Source organism: Catharus ustulatus, chromosome 9 (assembly GCF_009819885.2).
Source record: "Catharus ustulatus isolate bCatUst1 chromosome 9, bCatUst1.pri.v2, whole genome shotgun sequence".
Taxonomy (NCBI): Eukaryota; Metazoa; Chordata; class Aves; order Passeriformes; family Turdidae; genus Catharus; species Catharus ustulatus.
In genome coordinates, this window is record NC_046229.1 from 13,278,299 (window position 1) to 13,300,613 (window position 22,315).

Sequence of the window (22,315 nt, forward strand, 5' to 3'; positions counted from 1 at the left end):
GACATGAATGTGACACTATATCAATTAAATGTTCAAAGCATATAATCTATTAGAAATTTTCACTAAAAACTGTAATTTACATGTAATAAGCAATGCTTGCAGAAGAAAAAATTAATTAAAATTGGAATCAAATCCATGAAACGAAAACTATGATTTCCTGAAGCAATGAAGCAAATACCTAAAGACACAATAATCACAAGCTTTTGTTTCACGTATAATTCAGGATTGCAATTAGTTTTTTTATGCAGTTTATCATGCCTCACAAGATTCCAGCCTTGCATGAACCCTACCAAAAACCCTGGAGTTTCCAGTGATACTGGGAAATGCCCGTCTCAGTGCCATTTTTCAGTTGCTGTTCATTTAAGAATAACTTTGGATTGCCAAGTTTTCAAGAAGGGCAGCACAGAGGCACAAAGTGGAAGAAAGCATGTTCCAGGATATTGGAAAGTGCTCTCACTGATAGCACGTTTGTCTATTGACTTCTCTGTAGGAAAGTGCTGTTCCTGTCCTCTGTTCATCTCTTATTTTATCTGAAAACCCTTCAGAGTTGCAGGATAACAATGAAACCAGAACAGGATTCCTCACCTCTGTCAGTCTTTCACTGAATGAATTCTCACAGTGATGCCTTCACAACACTGCCCATCTCAGAAAGCCTATCCTGGCTTTTACGGAAACCTGGCTCAGGCAGTCCTGACACAAACTGCACTCCATCCTTGAATCAGGATGCTTATAAGCATTAAATTCGGCTCTGGAAGTGGAGGATCTTGTGGAACATTTGTGACTGCCCCAGGAATGTGATGCTTGCATAATGATTGCAAACAATTTTAAAGATTGTGGGCCTGTAGATGGCAGTGCAAAATTAATTACCAAAGAAAATGCTTTTGCTTTAGAAAAAGTGTTTCAAGTTTGATGTATTACACTCCAGTTTTTAAAATAATGTTACTATAAAGCTATTTGTGTTATTAGATTGAACCTGACTTATTTTGAGTGAAGCAACATTGGTCAGAGATGAATTGTACCCTCTCCTATAGAGAAAAGAAATGGTTTCCTACGGCTTAGAAGCCCAAAAGATAATAGTCAGACACTACATCATTTACCCCAATGTTTTCAGTCTCTCCTGATGCAGAATCTGAATTGAAGGACGTCTTCATTATGTTGGGCACTGCTTCAGGTAAAAGAACTGGAGTTGTCTTACTAGCAGCCAAATCCCCAATATTTCGTGTAACAGCAAATGTCTTAGACCTGGAGAATAAACATCAGAGGAAACCTGTATTGATAAAACACTACTGAAGAAAAGACCTAAATAATGCCTTGTAGCCTGCACTCAGCAACAAGTATCATACCCTGCAAATTGCTTTACAGACATTTACAGCATCCTTCCTGTTAGCTGTATTTTCAAGGACTGCTAGGAGTCAATAAAGACACAGACCAATCTCAGGGAACAGATAGCTCAGTTAGGCTTTTAAAATCATGTGTACAGGTTAAAAACATTATGGTTGGTTGGATCTTCATACCCTAATTTCATGAAAAATAGCACACTTTCTTAGAAGCCTGGTTGTGGATTACATTATTAAATTTTTGAGTTTCCTATTTTGAGCTCCTGGAATTCTAAATTTTTAAACTCATCTTCTGTATTTTCACTGCACTAGCTTTAGTTGTAATTTCTTTTGACATTATATTTGGAAAAATACTGCCATAACTTCAAAAAACAACCTGGGGACTGGTGGCTACTGAATGCTGTTTCCTGTGCAATTTTTATTAAAGCAGAATTGGAGAAAGGAGCATGAAATCATGAAAGTAAGTGTCTCCAGCTTGATTTAAATTCACTAGTACTAATGGCTTGGCCATGACTTGGCAAGGGGTCAGGAGAGTTGTGCAGGAAGGTTAAGAGCCTATTTATGTAAATGTGTGCAGTACATTGTTTCCAGTGTTGTGAACTCTGGGTGTATTAGGCAGGATCGCAGATAAGAGACAGAAGGGGCAGCATAAGACTGAGGCTCTCGTGGCTAAATATTCTGAACCCCACATTCATACCCAACGTTCTTCAGGGAGCTTGTTATGGTGCTGTGAACTGTGAGTTTTGTTTTGGGTCAGAGAAACATCTTGAACACTGAAGCGCCTTTGAGAGACAAAACCTATTTCCCTCAGCTATTAACACTGTGCTGGCTCTACCTTATTAGCTCTTTATCAGCTAACATCCGTCTCCAAATTCCCCACGTGCTCTTTCTCAAGGATGGAGCTGATCTCTTTGCCCTGGGGCTTTTGTGGTCTGCCAATGGAGCTGGCCGCTGTGACAGTGAATGGAAAGATGGTCTCAAAATGGTCTCTATTTTAATACAGTCCACACTGTACTAGCCTGAGCAATTCCAATCTAACCTATTTGAAAGATGAATTTGTATTCATTTGATAGCCCTCTCTTCCTCTTGAAGGCTCCTACCGTGCTGTGTGCAATGTAAAGCACACAATTGCTCTTCATGTGGAACACCTCAATAAAACGTGTGTCACCTGTGGGCTTTGTTTTCTTTTCCATCTCTCTCTTTTTTTAGATAAGGACATGACAGCAACGCTCCACGCTGGGTGATAGGAGAACCTTGAAGAATGGAATCTGAAATAAAATATTCTCCCTAACAAGCTGAAGGGATAAAAGAAAATACAAATCAACTTGCATTTCAGATGGCTCATCTGGGTAAAGAGACAAAAAAGGAAATAGTTTTATTTTAATCCCATTCAATAATTCAAATGACCACTGAACTGCAGGCTGGATCTCCAAGCAGAAAGCCCTGGGGTTTCTTTTCCAATTTTTTAGTATTTTTATGCCAATAGTCTACTCCTGCCACCTAATGAAAGCGAAGGATCGATTCCTCCCTGTTGAGCACAGAGAGCCGACAAATGTAGCTGCATCACAGGTGACACATGTCAATGTCTGCAGAATCACACGGCACAGTAAAAATAGGCTACAAGAGCCAGCTCTGGTGCTTTAACAAGAAAAAACAGTCACAAAGAAGGCCTAAAGCTATGGTATGAAAGAATCTGTTCTCTCTGATCCCACACAAGAGAGAAAAAAATAAAAAGGAGATTTTCCAATATGTATTAGTGCATTTTTTGGATGAGAGAAGCTGTGCTGTAAGCCAAACTCACTGCAGGGGTAAGGGACAAGCAACTCCGCTATGTTGGACCCACTGATGTTTCAGAGAGTAGCCTTACACACATCTCTAACATGGGGACAGAAGAGCTCCAATGTCTGTTTAAAACAAAAAAACCAATCAACAAAAAACTATTTTCCCAGGTTTTAAGACACAGTGTGACATCACATGTAAATAAATGAGAAACAAGATGCAATCAGCCAGCCAGATCTTTAGCGCTCTTTCTGATGTGGTGAAACAAAATCTTCTGCCTTTCCTACACATCTTCCTTCCAACTTTGGTGCAAAGGTGTTATAAAAACAGAGAGTTGGAGCCCAACCTGTTTCCCTTTCCTGCCCCCCAAACATACCTTGCTGCCTCAACAAGATCACAGCTTATGCTGCCTCTTCTGCATTTTCTGCTATACATGGTGTAATCATGTTGGACAAAGAGTTTTCTAATTACCTGGTTTATCTTATACATAAGATGCCTATTTGAAGCAATTTCTGCTTATCTTACAGCTAAAATAAGCAAAAAACCTTATGTATGATACAAGCTCTATTCATGATTATGTACATACTTCAGTAGGCTGTCATTATGAATATGTGGTATATTAGCAAAGTGCATTCTCTGGCAGCTCTCCATGTTTATACTTTAATCACAGAGCTCTAATTTCCCCTGAAATTTATTTGATTTTTACTTCTTGTGAATTTTGTTTAAAAGTATGTTGAAGTAGCCATCTGTAGTATACTAAATAATTATGTTAAAAGAGCCTTAAAAATAACCATTATTTTTAATTAAATTTTGATAGGATTGAATTGAAACACATGCTATATATTCTCTCCATAGTAGAATTAATTACTGTACTCTGGTTTTTGCTATAGAGAGAGTTGAGCCCATAATGTGCTGATTTGTCTTGGGAATGCAACCTCTCTATCACCAAAGTTTTCTAGTTTTTGGTTTTTTTTTTTTTTTTTTTTTTTTTTTTGCCTGTGATTACTTACTTGAATTTCTCTTTGGCTCTTGAAAAATTTATGTAAGTCCCACTGCTGTGACAGGTTATAACCTTTATGATCCTTTATGATGTGCAGGATATAAATGAACTTAATGCTATTGAAAACTGTTTGCTTCCTATGTCTGAATGTGAGAGATGATGGGGAAAATATCACATTCTGTCTAGCTTTAATGACATGGGACTGTAGAAGGTAACCTGTTGACCAAGACAGTGCCCAATACTAAAATATTTCGAACAGAGCTTACAAACACATGAAAAATCAATAGCTTTCTAAAACTACTTCTTTAAATGGGGAATTTAAAGCTAACAAGGGAAGGTGTCACAATATCTCTAAAATATTTACTTCAATTGGATCTTTATTATTTGGTAGATATATGCAAAAGGAAGAAAAAGACTATGTTGAACTAAAATTTTTAACTCAGTCTATATAGCTATATATAGATATATCTATATATCTGTATCTATATATCTATCTCATTTCTCTCTACCATGCCTGGTTGTTTCTCTTCATACCTCTAAGATTTTACTTTGCTTGGTCTTTGACCTCCTCAGTGATGTGGTTCAATGTTACATTCTCTAGTTATTGCTTTGCCTTCACTTGCACTCATTGCTGTTTCATTGCTCTGTGTGGTTTCCACTGGCCATTTGTTTTGTAACAGTGAATGGGAATGCTTTTTGGAGAGAAATTGATGGTGCTAGAAGTCATCTAGTGAGTATTAGCTTTCTCATATACTTGACATTATGGAGCTATTTCCAAGTGACTACTTCACTTTATAAATGGTAATGCTGCAGGGTCTAGAGCAGGGCTTGTGCTGGAACTCATGGGCTTCTCTGCTGTAATACCTTGTTTCTGATACTGACTTGCTTTATGCTTTATGGCAATGCCTTTAACCCTTTTTGTGTCTCATTTGATCTCCCCTTGAGTCAAAGGAGGAGAATATTTTTTATTTATTTGCAGGGAGGATCCTTCTGCTAATATTTCTCTCTGCTTGAGGCTCTAAACTCTCTATCAGTATTCAATATTCTCATTTCAGTTCAGTGGGCTTATTGAGTTCATTAATATCTGCCTCACCCTCCCTACCAGTGGGAACTAGTGAGAGTTGTTTCCTGATGTCCCTGATGACCTTAGGAGCAGCCTGTCCTGGCCTCCATAAGAAACAACCAAAAAAACATGCAGCTAACTTTTCATCTCTGAAATGCTGAGACCCTCCCTACCTCTGCATGGAGAGAACCTTATCACAGCCACACTTGATGGAGTGGAGGAATTGTGTTAGGGAGGAGGATGAGATGTCAAATGCACGTCAAATGGTCTGTGACTATTGAAGGACAAGGGAAAATAATGATTAGCCTAACTGGTGGCTAAATTGAGGAGACCTGCAGAGCATCTCTGGGCCAGCAGCCATGAATGCTAATTGCAGCTGGATCAAGCAACTGAGCTCTTTTGTTACGGCTGCATTCCTAGAGCAGAAACTTGTTAACATTTCAGTGTTTGTGTAATTGCCGATTTCTGTTGTCAGTGAAGCTTTTTCCTTTGTGATGAATTTCCAGCTTCTCTTTCTCAGGTTTTTCATGTGTGTGTGCGTGAAGGTTTTCTAAGTTTGGTCTACTGCTTTGATTCCTTGGACATACTCTTTCTGTTTCCTCCCACTCTTTGCGTTTGTATTTCCATCTGTTTTCATTTGTTTGGCATCTGGCTACAACAGTTTTCCAGAGAGCATTGTAATTGCATGCACTGATAATAAATCAAGGAGACCTAACAGGAAAGAATACCAAATGGCAGCCACAGGGGAACAAGGTAAAGACATAAGAGACACCAAACCCTCTATGCTTCAAGGCATCTAATGCACATATAGATGGGCTAACTGTTCCAACTTGTAGGATTCAGCTGGCTTATATCTTACCTAGTGTTTCCAGTTCAAATATTTGTATCAAGATAGAAATTCTGTATCATTTATATTTCAGATAGCTTATGGATCTCAACAACTGAGATGTAGTCCTGGGGAGGATTTTCAGGTGAAGACCACAGAAAACAACACATATTTTCAAGCAAAGCTTTAGTGCATGTCACTTCATTTAAAATAAACATGGACTATACCAGTCACCACCACTCATCCAAACTGTAATTCAAAGACAAGTTTCCTAAATGTATTTGGGTTTATTTAAGAGACTCTGCTTTGCTATAATAGAAAGATTCTAAGTGCTATGTCTTACCTTAGGCTAATTATGTTAGTCTCATCTTTACATGGCGGAATTTCAATTTTGATACTTTTTTCCTTTGTCTGGATGGTGGCAACAACATTCACAGGTATATGAGCATTCATTTTGGTGCGTGATTCCAGCCCTGCCTGGACTGTGTGTGTGTTGATGCCCATTACAAAGGTCACCTCCTTGGCCATGCTGAAAAGGTAGAATGAAGGTATAATTACGTTCATGCAGCAAACAGCTGTTGAATATTTATGGCCTCTGTCAATTGAAAATATTATTCTTTTCTTTTATGCATAATACTTACCTTAGACTTGTTTTGGATCTCAGCTTAATGTTGGCATTTAGTAACTCAGTCAGTCTGAAATCAGACTTTGGAGAAGGCGTAATCTGTGCTTGAACTGTTACAAAGAAAGCAAATAAAGGGTTAAAAAAGCCCTCCAGTCCTAGCAAGAATGTTTGTATTGCTAAAGCAATGAGATATGTTACCATTTCCTGCCACTTTTGTGACAGAGGAGTAATAGAAGCTGGTCTCTGTTGGGAAGCCAGTGCAGGTGGGCACAATGCGGCGGATCTCAGAGGACAGGAGAGCTTTGGTCCACTGCCTCCCTATACCACTTTGAAGGCTACTGATTATTCTCCTTAGTGAAGGGATTTTTTCATCAGATCCATACCATGCCTGCAATTACAGAGTTCAACATGTCTAAATAAGCAGAACTTGAATATCATGATCCGTGTCGTTAACTATGCCTCAGGGAAATTCTGCCAGCAATGATTATAAATAATCCTGATCAAAGCTTGACCTTATTTGCCTTGATTAATACTAGAGACAAAAAAGCCAACCATGAATTTATAAAAGTGAGAGAATGAATGAAAGTAAGAGTATTTTAGAGCTTTTGATGCTTGGGTAGTGGTGCTTTAAAAATGATACCTGCAGTGCATTTTGGATGGCGTTTTTATCAAGTCCACCAAAAAACAGCTCTTGGCCAAACATCTTCAAGTAACCTGACGCAAAAGGTTTGTCACTGGAGAATGCCTTCCAGTCAGAGAGCTGTGTGAGAAGATGAAAAAAGCCTGATTCTTCATAACATTTGAGAAAGCAATATTAGAGATTTTCTTCTCCCCCAGAATTTACCGTTTTCAGGATTTTCTTGAAGTCATAGTCAGTCTCCCAGTCCCTGTCAGGAGAGTAACCTTTAGCAAATATCTCCTGCAGTCCTTCAACTGCTATTCCTACCTGTGGGAAGAAGTAAAGTGCAGATGCCAGTGGATGACAGTTGTAAGAAGGGATGACAGGCAAGCTGTGGGTAGACCAAATTACCTCCAAGGGATCAGCCACTCTTCCAAGGAAATGTGTCTGCAGCTGGGACATTGCCATAGCTGGAATTAAGCTACCCGCATTATTCAATACCAAATATTTAGCTGCCAGCCCACTCATAAGGAACTCTGCAGAGAAACAGGCAGTGAGACACAGCACAGTTAGTTTTTAGGTCAGAGTGTGCAGATTGTGTCCATTTACTAATTTAATAATCAGCATCATATGAGCAAGGCCAGAAAACTCAGCTATAAAACTGGTGTTCTAAAACAGTTATAAACAAAATATTCTGAATTTTTAAACTAATAATGGTCAAAGCTACAAGCTCACTGATCATTGCATGGAGGTTATGCCATTTTTCCAGCTGCTTCTGTTATATCATACAATCATAGCATGTTTTGGGGTGAAAGGGACCTCAAGGATCATCCACTTCCAACCTCCTGCCATGGGCAAGGGCACCCTCCAGTACACCGGTTTGTTCAAATCCTCATCCAACCTGGCCTTGAATATTTCTAGAATTGGGGCATCCACACTTCTCTGGGCAAGCTGTACCAGTGTCTTATCACCCTCACAGTAAAGAATTTCTTCTTAATATCTAATATAAACTGACTCCCTTTCAGATTGAACACATTTCCCCTTATCCTGTCACTCCATGTGTCTGTGCAAAGCCCCTCTCCAGGTCTCTTGCACACTCCCTTCAGGTGCTGGAAGGCCACAACCAGGCCACCCCAGGGCTGCCTCTTCTCCAGACTGAATGATTCTCTTGGCCTTTCCGGACAGGAGAGGTGCTCAACCCATCTGATCATCTTGCTGGTCTCCTTCAGAATTTCTCCAGCAGGTCCATGCCCTTCCTGTGCTGAGGGCCCCAGAGCTGGATGCAGCACTGCAGGTGGGGTCTCGCATGAACAGAGGACAGGTGCAGAATTTCCCCCTTGTCCTGCTGGTCAGGCTTATTTTGCAGCAGCCCAGGGCACGATTGGCTTCTAGGCTGCAAGTGCCCATGGCTGGCTCATGTCCAGGCTCTCTTTCTCCAGCACCCTGGCTCCTTCTTGGCAGGGCTTCTTTTGATCTGTTCATTCCCCAGCCTGGACTGATACGGAGGGTTGCCCTGACCCACACGCAGCATCTTGCACTGGTCATGTTAAACCTCCTGAGATTCCTATGGGCCCACCTCTTGAGCTTCTCCAAGTATGGAAAATATGCCTGTCCATACCATTTACATCTAGTCACACCCTGTAAAATCAGCTTATGAAATGCTTTTATGAGACATCATTTAGAGCACCTTCACAAAGGAGATAAGAAATTAAAACAGAGTTGCCATCCTTTGCTAGTAGTTTAGGGAAAGTAATGCAGATGTCCTATAAGGACAGATGGTGAGCTACAGATTTGTCTCTCAAATGAGTCAATGACTATTTAATAAATCTAGCTCCATGTGCTGTAACCCTTTCATGAAATGCACCAATTATTAAATTATTGTTGACTATTGAGTGAACTTTGAGCAAACTGTTTGTTTCTATTTATTTCTCTACTTAGATTTATCATCTGTAATGTTCTTAGGTAGAGATAACCAGTGCAGAGCACAGCCAGGAATTCTTCCCAGTCCTGGCATAGTTATATCCTGTCCTGTTTTATGAGCTAAAGTAATCCCACTGCTTTTCTAAGTTTCCCTAGGTTCCAAGAGGAACAAGGCTGAGGATTTGTAGGAATCTGTGTTGTGCTTCCTTCTAGCCCTTCCTCTCCTGTTTCTACACCATTGTATGAACTGTAATTTACCACTTGCTTTCACTGTTTTGCTGTATGAATCTACTGTGCTATCCAAAGTGCTGGGCATTGTCTATCTACAACACACGAGATTCAGAAACAACTCCTGCAATCAAGACAGGCATTTATGCCACCCCACTTTTGTCAGAGTAGTAACTGGAGAACATTCAGTAGATAGTAATGGTGATCCTACTGAAAAAAAAAAAAAAAAACAAAAAAAACCCCAACCAAAACCAAAGTGGTTCCACATTGGGACATTAGTAGTGAGTTGACAGGAAACTTGGAAATGCAAAGACTAGTTTTTCTCTGCATGAGCTTAGCCAAAACAATGCCAGGTGTTTCGTGGACAGGACACTAAAACTGAGGCACAGTGCTTTAAGTGAATTTGTTAAAGCCATCTTTTATGTCCTTACCACAAAACCCATTAGTTAAAAAGTCCATGGTACTTCCTGATACTTAATAAGAAGTATTGCTTATAAATGATTAAATGATTGTATAGAATTCATTGACATGAAGAGAGCAGGAATATTTTCCATACCTCAGGCCTTACATAATGCTAATGCTTCAATAATATATTTGTCATTTCACTGTGAGACTTTGATGACACTTGCATGTGTCTGATTAAATATCTTGCCCCAAAGATGAGGGAAAACTTAGCAAAAAAAGTAGTCTTTGGTACATATAAACATTAGTATACATTTAATTATATGAATCTGTGCATATTGAGAGTCAGATTTTCACAGTCCTGACACTGAGCAGAACCTGAGTCACGCCTTTGATTTCAGTAGCAATGAGTAGAGCATGAAGCCCTATTTATGGTGGCCATGTGTGACAAATTCCAGATTAGAAAGAGATTCAGCTGACATTATTGCCGGTCATTAAAAATTCAGCATTGAGCACCACAAAGATCTGTGATGCTGAGGGCAGATTTTTGTTTTTATCAAGGAAATAGGTACTGCATTACAGCCGTCACTATGGTAACTCCTCCAGAATGGACTCACAGAAACACATTTTACCTGTGGCTAGTGGAGACAAATCAAATTAGAAAGCTGGAGGATGGATCCTCTTCCCATACTAGTGTAGTAGGAGATTGACTTAATTTAGCTGAGTTATACAAGTCTAAGATTAACATGTGCGAGAAAAAGATCTTGTTTTTTTTATTCTTCAGGATGAGGACCTACCTATCCATGGTAGCCAAATTACTGACAATGGTCTTCACCAGGAAATAACAACTATTCCCTGATGTTCTGCATTTCCAGGCTACAGCCAAAATAAAGTATTCCATTTCACACAGCTCCCTGCCAGCATCCCTCATACATAATGCACCCTTCTTTCTCACTGTGTGAAAATTTAGATGGCTTAATTTTAAAAGCAAAAATTAGAGGACAAAATGTGTGCATAAACCAAGAAACACATATCTTCATGTTAACAGAAAATGTATCTATCCCTGAATGTGTTTTAAGTAGTACAAAAGTTCACATGATATATATTAGTGACTGTGTTTCTTTGGGCACTTACTGTCTCCATCACTGAGGTAGCAAGCACATGTATAGTATATTACTGTGATTCTTGCAGCATGTATTACATTTATTTCTATTATAGAGTACATTAAATGGTCATGTAAAACCCAGGATATTGGAGCAAGACAATAATGATATTTACAAACCACACCCTGTCTCCAAAAAGGAGGCAGAAGTACTTGTACTCTCATCACTGTTGATTTCAGATGTTTCAGAGTCTCTTAATATTGATTACTTTGAAAAGAATCTTAACACATACCAGTGAATAACAGAAGTGCTAAAAACATATAACTGCTGATAGATAAACAGCATGTGTAAAGAGACTGTGTTTGGAGCTATAATCTCCCCAGTCTGCCAGCTACATATGCCAAATCACTGAGGCTGTCATGGCCATTTACATAGGGGAATTGCTTTAAAAAATATACTGAGAAAAATAACATACATGGGAAATAGCAAAAGCTACCGTGTGGCTAAGCAAGAACCTGTCTTCTAATCTGGTCCTTCCCTGCTTTAACTACATTTTTATGTGCTATTCTGATGTAACTGGCCAGTCTCCAGATACCCTACATGGATCTGCTCATTCTAGTAAAGAATCTTGGTAAGAAGATGCAAGAAATATCTTTAGACAATAAACCTGGTGTAGCTACTCATGGGTGCAATGAATTGTCACATCTGAATGTTTGCAGAGGTTTCTATTTCACTGGGCACAACTGTTGGGGTGGAGAGTTTTTAGCATCACATTTGAATGCAGCCTGAGTATTAGATGTTCAACATGGGTAGAAATTAATCCACTTCAGCAGTAATTTAGGTCCCTTCTGTTTGTTTGGTGCGAACAATGGTATGAAATTGTTAAGCACCACTGAGAATATGGCATTTGATACAGGAGCATGTGCCTCCCTGACTAATGAAAACAGAGGGTTAGAGCCCCACGAGCCCTCTGGTAATTTCATGCTGGCAGTGTACAATGCAAAACACACAGGGACCTAAACACTCTTCATATGGAGAGCCTGAGATTCTTATATTTTTTTCACTGAAGATAGGAAAATACAGAGGAACAACATGCAGCCCACCAGCTGACTAGGAGAATTGAACTCTCATACTGTACAATATTTTTCCCACATATTCACCAGTATATATTTCCCTACAAATTCTTCTGGATCTTACCTTTAAAGATACTGAAGCGGAAAACCTTGCTGAACTGATATCCAGATTTGTCAAATTTGGGACTTAGTGCTCTGACAGCCATTCTGCAGGCAGAAGCCCTGAAAAAGTTCGGTGAGCTCATTAACATCTCCATTAGCTTGCAACAAGTGTTTCTTCTAGGAAAGGAATTTCCCTTACACCACTTGAAGATCTGGAGCTGTGCTTCTACCCAGGGCCCTCAGGTGAGAGTAGATGAAACTTGCCACTTGCATGCTGGGTTCCTTCAGCACAGCATCAGCCAATGTCATCACGACTGGAACACCTGGCTTGGTTTCAAGCAAAACTGCTGCAGCTAACATTCGGATTCGAGGATGAATTTTTTGATTCAGAAGAATCTCAAGGGTAATAGTCTGGACCTGAAAATAATAGATATATCCAGTTTTATTTGTGTTTTTGAACATTTTATTAATAACCAACCAACACCACTGAATGATCTGTTTCATCACCAGCACAGTAAAAATTTGGATTATTTAATTATTATGGCAACACTGTTTCATGATTTGAGGGCTGGAAGAGGCATTATGGTAATGTAGTCTGTCTTCCTACATGATCAAAGCCAAGGAACTTCACTGGATAACACAAAGTCTTTTATCCCTTTTTGAGCTATCCCACTGTAGGTAAAAGAGATTTCAGGAATCCATTGCATACCTGAGAAGTGATTTCAGTGATCACTTATCCCTATGCATAAAGGTACATCTTATTTCTAATAATGTGTTCTTCTGGGGTACTTTCTGATAAATAATAGAATAAAAATTAAACAAAACCCAATTTATTACCAGACATCTCTATGCCATATAGGCAGTGTAAACCAAAATTTAATGCAATAAACGTAATTTCCGTAGTAGTACTTGTGGTTGATGTGTTTGCCCTCAGCAATATTCACTACCAAGATCAATTTTGTACTAGAACCTTTGCAGTGTCCAGGGAGGCACTGGAGCTTTTGGCTCTAACTTTGAAATGGGTGTGGATCATGTGCCACTGCTCTGGCAAACTTTCTGCAGAGCCCCGTCCTGCCTGGGAGAGTGCACATCCATGAGCTGCAGTGAAGAATGACCTAGGAAACTACAGCAAACTTTGGAAACTGACTGGTGTTATTAATTTGAGTATGTTGATTATCAAATGCCAATGTGGAAGAGGTGACAAAGATGCAGTAGGCCTAATTGAGCCTTTTAAAATTAAACAATGAAAATGGTCAAGAATTAAGTATGTTCAATCCAAATATGTGTGTACCTAGCTGCAACCAGGCATTAAACTGTTTTTTGGACAATAAAAAGTGGTCACAATCATCAAGTTGTTCCAGATCAATCTTCTCCAAAGAAAATACATAGAAAACAAAACTGAGTGGTCTGGGGCACCTGTGGAAAACCAGGCCAAAAGCAATCACATATGCAATGTTCTTCTCAAGAACCAAATTAGCTTTTTTTCTTCCCCAGCAAACACTTTAACTAGCAATTCTCTACCTTCCCTTGCCTATATTTCCCCATCCAACTCCTGCACACCACTAAATTGTTTCTTTATTCTTTTGGTTAAAAGCATACCCTGGCACACTATTATCTCTGGACCAATATGTGCACTCAAACTGGGAAGCACATGCAAAAAATGAGTATAATGGAAACACTGATTAGTAGGTGAATAGTTAATGAAAGCTTTTATTTTACTTTTTATAGTAAGAATGTACTTATATAAAGCAAAACAATTCAACATCAGGAAAAAGTCTTGTGAACCTCAAAAAGGTTTCCTTTTAAAAGCAGATTTCTTCAAAGTGGAAGTGATTGTAAAGTGATGTCTGTGGTAGATGAGAGTAGGCTGGTGTAGGCATTGTGTGTGAGTTCTAACAATTATCTCAGGGACAAAAGTCACATTTAGTAAATGTTCTGTTTATGACTTAAGCCCGCACAATGTCTGTAAATTTGTAATTAGGATGCAAACCCCTGGTATCTATTTACAATAAAATCTAGTCTTGAATTACAATTAGATGTGACACTCAGTATTAAATGTCAATTCTCTGAAAACCTTGTTTTGTGGTTCTCTCACATACAGAAGGTGAAGTAGCGCTAAACACATTTGGGTCAATAATTTAGTTTTATGTCTAATGTCCTTGGAAACGAAATGTTTCCAATGGAAATACAGATTTGTCTTCAATAACAATGAATGTACCCGTTTAATGGGATTTTTTTGTTGCAGTCTGAAATACTGGAGGTTAATGCCAAAAGAAATAAGACATGCCTACCAAGGAATGGCTAAGTATTTTTAAAAAGATAATGTTTGAAAAAAAGATCTGTTTTTCCCACACTGCCCATTATCTATTAGTAGCCTTGTAAGTGGAAGTCACAAGGGCAAAGGAGGCAGCTTTTTTCCTTACCATTTTGGGGTCCTTCAGGCCTATGTTTTTCAGGGCCATCACAGCAGTCGCATGGACCCTGAGTGGCAAATCTGAAGCACCAGCTGCATATCCTGGCAAAAACTTCTTGATGTGCTTGATGCTGGCTGGATGTCCTACATTCCCAAGGGCTTTCAAAGCCAGGGAAATGTCTTCTGTGCTAGACTTGCTCAATGCCTCTCCTGCAAAACCATGAAGAAGCTGAAAAATGAAAACAAAACTGTTGAGTTCAATTCCAGTTCTTATCTAAATTCCATCCACCAGCCTGTTCTGGGGTTTGACTTCCATAAATTCAGTTTGTTCAAGTCATTTATTTTAAATATTTTCAAATTATTTTTTTCCCCTCATGAATAGAACATTTTATTCATAGAACAAGTATAGCCAAGAAAGCTGCAATGAACAGCTTCTTTATAACTACACCTTAAAGTTATTGAGAAAGATTTTTAAAGGAAAATAAAATGGCCAGGACCTAGAGTTCACTGCCTTTCAGGGTAAGTTGGGAACCCTGAAATAATGCTGCTTGAACATCTCTCTCATGGTTGAAGACAGGTGCAAAAATACAGATACAGTTAAATCTTCAGACCCTTAAAAAGGATTCCTGAAGGTATGGCTGGTGGTGGTGCCCTTAAGCAGCTATGACAGCTTCTGTTCAGTGTGGATTAATAGATGGGAAATGAGATCACTGACAAAAAATCAGGTCATTTTACAGCCTTCATTGTAAGCAACTGGATCACATTTCCATTAGTGTGGCAACATTAGAGGTAGCTGTCTGAAGGCTGAATAAGAGCAAAGAGCTAAATCTAAATAGATACCAGTTTTAAATGATAACAAATGGCTCTAAAAAAGAAACTGAGATGTTAGAGAATAATTTCAATATAGATTATGTACTTTAAAATACCACATTTGAGATCCCTTGGTGGTGCAGAAACCGTCTTGATATTACTAATGAAATGAAAGGACATCTGAAATGCATTGAATAAGCCTAAACAATCATTTGCTCTGGGAAAGAATTCTTGTTCTCTGGCACAGGGCTTCTCAGATTTAATTAGCTCAAGAGCATTGGTAGCAATTGTAACACAGGAGACGTTTGTAGGAATGTTGGCCATGCCTGTGTACTACAGGGAAAACATAATGTCAGGCACACAGTGTGTTTGGAACACCCTGCTCTCGCTGGGGATGGAGGATTGACGTGTGCCAAGCACACATTTCTCTTTCCCTCCCTGTTACTGGCTGAGTGGTTGGCCCCTATAAAACATGACATGCATTTTTAGAACTGGGAAATGCTATTTAATGACTACTCAAATCGTTTTGAGGGTTGCTGATTAAAAGCAGTGTAGAACAGGGAGGGTGTCACTGCTGTTATAACCGCCTTGTAGCCTATGCTGATGACTGGGCTCTGCTTCTGGCTGGGATACATTAATTCTGACAAAAACCTGGGCTTTTGTGTCAGTTAATTTATAAATATGCATAATACCTATATTTAAAGTATTTTTGAGCAATGTCACGGGACTTCATTAATAATTGGCAATAAAGCACTCAGAGAAACTCAGATAGAAAGTGCTATGAATTGTTTGCTTCTTCCTCTCACTCTCTTTTGTGTGCTAATCTAAAGATAAAAATGCTGTGTTTAACCAACTGGGGTTCCTTTCCCCAAAGGAAACACTGTAGTGAAGTGAAATACAGCTTTCTGAATAATGAAAAAAGAACTCAAGGCCTAATTTTTCTTTAAAATGGTGAATAACAATGCGGTTACCTGGAGGCATTCGGAGCAGGAGTCGGAGGAGGAGCACTGTTTGTGGCACAGTGACGCGTAGCTGAGGTGGCAAACCTTCCCAAGCACAGAGCTGGAGCGAGGGCAGTGATTCTTTACAATGAGCTGGGGAGAAGGCAGTTGTTCATTACTACCGTTAATGAAGAGAAACACTATGGAAAAATGTGTTTCTGCTCAATGAAAGACAAAACCAGGCTTTTGATATTTATTTTGTTGATGGATTTTCAGTTAATCTGTGGATAGTACTGTATTTGACAGTGTAATTGTAAAGTAATTCCAAGTAACATCTGGAAGGCAGATCTTTTACTGTGTTTCAGATTTAAATTTGGCATAGCCTATAATCCAAAGTGAAGAGATCACCCAGTTATGGAATGGAAAAATGCACATTACTGAAAAAACATTCATCATGTTTTATGATTGCCTCAGCTATAGGTACAGTGAATTTGAGATTTGTTGTGAATGGACCTCACTACTTGGGCAGACAGGAATATTTTTTATAAATGTAGGAGCTGACAGGAAGCACCAACCCACTGGTTTCTTGTGTGGGAAGCAGAGCACCAGCACACAGTAACAGCTGGGTTGTCATGGCTTTAACTGAGGCTAAAATTCCCGTCTGCAGTTTATTGTCTCTACCTGGGGTAGGCAGAGATAAGTTCTTGCATCTGAGACTGGGATTAAACCCTATATATGCAAAAAAAATTTGCAAAAATAATCAGACTTTCTCCTACATGGCCTTCACATTGACTTAATTCCCTTGGTTTCGACAGTTCATTTCAAATTCCTACCCATCCTTCTAGGTCAATTAGGACAAATATGTGGATATAACAAATATGTATTTCTTGCTCCCTTGTCTTTGTAGACAGATATCTAATCTGATAGAACTATAAAGTACATTTGGAAAAAGAGAGACTAGAAGCCACTGCTTGCATCAATAACCTCTGTCCCTGAGGGGTATTTTAGTCTTTATTTCCTGTTTCATTCCAGACTAATTTTTGCCCTTTTGATTTGCATTCTCCTCTCCTTAAGACACTCAGGAAACAAAACTCTTTCAACCTCGCTAGAGGATATAAAACCTTTATATTTTCAAAGCTTTTGCTACCTTGTCAAAGAAATAAATACAACGGATGCTAGAATCAGCAATGAGTGATTTGGGAGTGTTTAGAGAATCCTACCGTGGCTTCCTCCATCACATCCTGAGTTGGGCTGCTGGAGTGCAGAGCCACCAGCACCGTTTGAGTCACTTCCCAGCTGGAGAGCTCCTGCCTTTCCATCTTATGCCGCAGGAACCTGAGTGCGCGGTGACTGGCCACTGCAGGGATTATATCCAAAATGTGGCGCCTGTAACGGGAAAGGCAAGCAGCATTTTCCAATTCTGCCTCTGAGCACAGGCCCTCCAGAGGGTCCCCAGCAGAAGCAGCACCACCTTTACTCCCTGTACCTGTACGCTGGCCGACTGGAGAATTGCTTCCACACCGACTCGTAATTCTCCTTGCTTGCTGCACGGAAGAGGTGCAGAAGCTTGAGGGCTTTTGCTGGTGCATCACTGGGCAGCTGGTCAGAGCTGGCCTCTACTAATTCTTGCAGGCATTCCTCTATCTGCAGAAAGATGAAAATGCAGGAAGCTCACTCACATTGTTTCCCACATGCATAGATTTAAATCTCCAACAATCTGTCCAGTGGTTGGGCTTTACCTGGCTTTCCACATCTGTTATTTGGAATAAGTGGACAGGAAGCTGGAGCAATTCACTGCCAAACTGATACCGAAGAGACCCACGATTCTGGTACTCTTTTGGTGGAACCTCTGCTCTCTGCTTCTGCACATCAGTCAAAACAAGTTTTTGCCTGGAATGGAGAACCCAGGAAGAAAACATCACAAGATACAGGGTACAAACTAAAAAAAAAACCCAAAAAACAAACAAACCAAACCACAGTAATTCTGCTTCCCCATATTGTAATGCAACTATAAAATGTTTTTTTTATTGAGGGCAAAGATATTTACAGACAGATGCATTTGGACATGCTGCTCAGAACCATACTCTGAGGTGTGCACTTGCACAGCAGGGCTCAGATCGGAGCCAGGCTTTGCCTTCCTTTGGGAATAACCTGGTTTGAGAATTTACAGAAGAGGCAGGTGAGAAGCTGGACCTGAAGAATACCACAGGAAGTACATGTTGTGTCTTAAGGAGTAAACTATGGACTGCAGAAAAACACAGATGGAAACTTGCTCAGAAATTATAATTTAATATAAACATTTTGAGAAGTTAATGAAAGTTGTTATGTCTATGTCTCTCCTGGAAGCTTCAAATGGAATTGAAAGTTTTTAGATACAATAAGAAATGCTACAATCTTTTTACTTGAACTATTACAATTCCCTCCCCATTTTATTTGGTAAGTTGAATATCCTGGGGACTACAAAAGAAGGTTCTCATGAAGCTTTAAACTGGATTTACCAAACAAAAAGGGCCACATAAACTCAGGATTAGTATTTGGAAAAGTGCTCAACCTTTTGAAAAGTTTTTAAGAAGCAACGAACCTTTATCATCTGTTATTAAGAATAACTCCAATGAGAGACTGTCTTTGTAAATATTAGCTATCTTTTTACATTTACAGCTGAAGAGATGCAGCCTATCCTACCAGTTATGTTTAAAATGGGTCATTTAGGACACTATAATAAAGTTAGGCATTTGTACTGAACAACTGAAAACATTCCAAAAGCAATATTGCTGTGCTGCAGAGTCGCTCAAAATCTCTGTAGAAAATTGGTGTGTTTATTTTGGAATCTCTATGATCTTCTGTATCATTTCTATTCACTCCTTCCATATGGATTGCAGAGAACTGCTGCAGAAAAATAGCATATAACTGCTTTACAGACAAGCCAATGGAATTTGAATAGATACTGATACAGAATCAGTAGAGATTTTTTCCTCTCTTGAAATTTTATACAATATTATTGAAGGGCATTTGGGTTAGTAAGTATAACATCAGGTACTCTTGGGCAGATTTTAACTCCCCCTTTCAAAGCATGATGAATCCATTATGTCTTCATTTTCATTGTTTTGGGAAGAGATATATCTGTCTAGAATAGATGGGAAAATGCTGTATTCTGAAGAGAAGAGCAAATGAATGCTAAAGATAGGATTACAATGGTGAAGCAATAGTAAAACCTCTCTTGGCCTTGAAAGGTGCTGCAAGAGTCATATGCTGAGCAGGTCTGAAACTCAGCTCCAAGTGCTTTAAGGCCTTGATCGATTATTATTTTTAACAGAGAATGCATTGTGGAAATAACTTCTGAGACTTGAGTGAGATAGTCACATTTTCCCAACTATCTTATATTTGTCCCCTTCAGCTGGGTAATGATAAAAACGCAGAGAAAATGGGAAAAGTAAAGGTACTACCCTTCCGAGAGCTGAGAAAAATCTTAGTGAAGACAATCTCTACAGGTTGCAGCAGGAGAGTGTAAAGCATCATAAGTCCATTGTCTCCAGACTAATGGTGACTCACAAAAACCTATAATTTCATAAAAGCACTGCAGTTGTGTCTATCTACACCTTGATTGCATAAGACAGTAAAGCCACTTTCATTTTTGTTTGTTATTTGCTTGTTTGTTTGTTTTGGCTTTTTGTTTAGTTTTGTTTGGTTAGTGAAATTGAACATGTTCATTATATAAATGAAGTTAATCAGTGAACAAAAACTTTCTGATCTTGCTGTTTCCAAAACTGTATATTATACCAATAGATCCTTGCAGAAGCTAATGGGGCAGTGAAGATTACAACAGCTGCAGAGTGGGAATAAGAACACCTTCTGCACTGTGATATTTATGCAAAAAGCCTCTCCCGTCAGTAAGGAGAGTCCATAACTAAATAGGCAACTGAAAATTTTCTCAGTAAATGAATTTGATAGATGAACAAATTTTCAAATACTGAAACTTTGATCACTTTGAGCTAGGGACACAATTTCATAGACAACCATACTCTTCTTTTGCTCCAAATTTCTTTAAGAAATATGCAACATTTGCTGTGAAAAAGCAAATGCATTTAACATGCCTTGTGCCCAATTGTTTTGCAATAAAACTCAATTTCCTATCACGAAACAGTTTTGATGGGAGATTTGCAAGCTGCCCATGGTATTTAGGAATCCAAAGTCCTATCTAGGTTTCTTATGAACTAGTCTCCATGGATCTCTTACTGCATTATTATTTTCCAGGGAACTCTCTTTCCTGAGTAACTGTCTTTCAAAGTATTTTACTTCAAATATATTAGTTCACAATTTCTCAGATGGAATTACATTTGTTTTGGCTTTTATGGCATAAATCAAATATCCCTGAGAAATAAAACAGTCAAGTCCTGCCAAGTTTAGCTAACAAAATTTGGATAGTGATGTGCATGTTTCAGATTTACAACTAACAGTGAAGGTTGTTTTTATGAGGTGTTTGGGATTTCATGTAATTAAATAGCGGCAAACAATAGGCTGTGGAAGTAAAGGATTTATTTCACTTATGGACCTTCACTCAGATTTCTGAGTTGCTGAATTAAAGGAATATGTATGGTACCTTGCTTCTACGATAGCATTTCCTCCTGTTATCTCGTTGAAGGGTGCAAACTGGTGGATTTCCTCGACATCAGCTTGTGTAATTACAGCTTCACTACGTGTATATTTAATTTTGTAATTGTAAGTAGCAGTTGCACGGGAATTCTTGTTCCTCTTTATAATATAAAAAAGCAATGAAACAAAGAAAATAAAAAGTCATTGAACTTTGAAATTCTGTGAGTAGAGGCTATTACATCACCCACTTCAACCCATTTATTTTCCAGGGCTGTTTTGTTCATTGGCCATAAGAGCAAGCAATGTGAATTCTGTGTGCTCACTTCCATGGGAGAGGTCAGGCACGCTGCCTGTCTCCATTACTTTCACTGCTAAGAAGTGTTAGCTGCTTTTTCCTTTTCCCAAATGTAAGTAATTGGTCATTCCCTTGAGAAGCAGACAAATTTTCCAAGGAGAGCAGCTGTATAAACCACACAATTTTTTATTTCAAAGACAGGATTATAACAAAATGCAGCAGTACCTGTCTTGAATAGCAGAAAATGGACATCGTGACTATTTTTTTACTCAACAGAGTAGCTGAACTCATGCTGATAATTAATGGTTTCCAAGCCAGATAGCTTGAGCTAGCTCAAGTGTGCTTGCAGCACATGGCAGTGTGCAACTTCAACCTCTGCTTCTCTGTGGGATCATTTTCATACAGAAAGAAAATACTGACAACTGGATATAGCAGATCTGATTCTTCTCTCATTTTTAGTATTTCAAATGAAGAGATTGTGTGGATACCAAATGGTGTTCTGCATAAGAATATAGAATACATATACATAATACCACTCTGATTTACCTGCTGGCAGATCTTGCATGGTTGAGTGTATGCTGAACCTGTGACAATTTGAACCTTCTCTTCACAGCTGTTCAGGTCCTTGGATTTGGCCACATAGACTAGGCTTGCTCTCTTGTTTTCCTGAATTGCGTAAGTTGTGTTACAAATACCTCCAATCCCAGCCTGCCAAAAATGAGAAGAGGATCAGAGAAGTTCACTTCAGCACATGAAATTGCCTGTTTAATTCTGCATTTTCAAAATTACTAATGGAAATAATGCTTTATTTTTCCTTATACTTTTCAGAAGCAAAATCATGATGACCATTGCTTTTGCCTCTTTTTTTCAGTGTACAGGTCTTTAGTAAGCCAAATCAGAGTTACACAGAGAGAACTAAATCTCCCCAAAATTTCACTTGGAGCCTCAGGAAAGGGTAGTAACAATTTTCATTATAGCTGATACTGATGAATTATGATTTGAGGAATATTAATAAAAAAGTGTAAAAATAATTTGATGAGTTAGAATGAAATCTGAACAGCAAAGTGTTTCAAGGTTGGAGATGACATTCTGCCTTCAAATCTTGCTTTTACAGACAGCTTACAAATGCCTATGCAACAGGCCTTGCAATATCAAGTGTTCTGTCACAGTATGACCAGCAATAATTAAA

General features: G+C 38.9%; 1 protein-coding gene across 1 annotated transcript in view; it reads right to left on the reverse strand.

Moving 5' to 3' along the window:
• The window catches only part of LOC117000262 (vitellogenin-1-like), a 43,083-nt gene that overhangs the window by 15,680 nt on the left and 5,088 nt on the right, over positions 1 to 22,315 (reverse strand). The window contains exons 5-20 of the mRNA XM_033067761.1: positions 21,673 to 21,834; positions 20,839 to 20,990; positions 17,981 to 18,131; positions 17,728 to 17,885; positions 17,462 to 17,627; positions 16,272 to 16,394; positions 14,501 to 14,719; positions 12,277 to 12,494; positions 12,100 to 12,197; positions 7,661 to 7,785; positions 7,475 to 7,576; positions 7,271 to 7,390; positions 6,829 to 7,018; positions 6,647 to 6,740; positions 6,349 to 6,534; positions 1,098 to 1,242 (exon numbers count right to left, since the gene is read on the reverse strand). Of these exons, the coding sequence (XP_032923652.1) occupies positions 1,098 to 1,242; positions 6,349 to 6,534; positions 6,647 to 6,740; positions 6,829 to 7,018; positions 7,271 to 7,390; positions 7,475 to 7,576; positions 7,661 to 7,785; positions 12,100 to 12,197; positions 12,277 to 12,494; positions 14,501 to 14,719; positions 16,272 to 16,394; positions 17,462 to 17,627; positions 17,728 to 17,885; positions 17,981 to 18,131; positions 20,839 to 20,990; positions 21,673 to 21,834 (2,409 nt within the window). The remainder of the gene's footprint in view (positions 1 to 1,097; positions 1,243 to 6,348; positions 6,535 to 6,646; positions 6,741 to 6,828; positions 7,019 to 7,270; positions 7,391 to 7,474; positions 7,577 to 7,660; positions 7,786 to 12,099; positions 12,198 to 12,276; positions 12,495 to 14,500; positions 14,720 to 16,271; positions 16,395 to 17,461; positions 17,628 to 17,727; positions 17,886 to 17,980; positions 18,132 to 20,838; positions 20,991 to 21,672; positions 21,835 to 22,315) is intronic.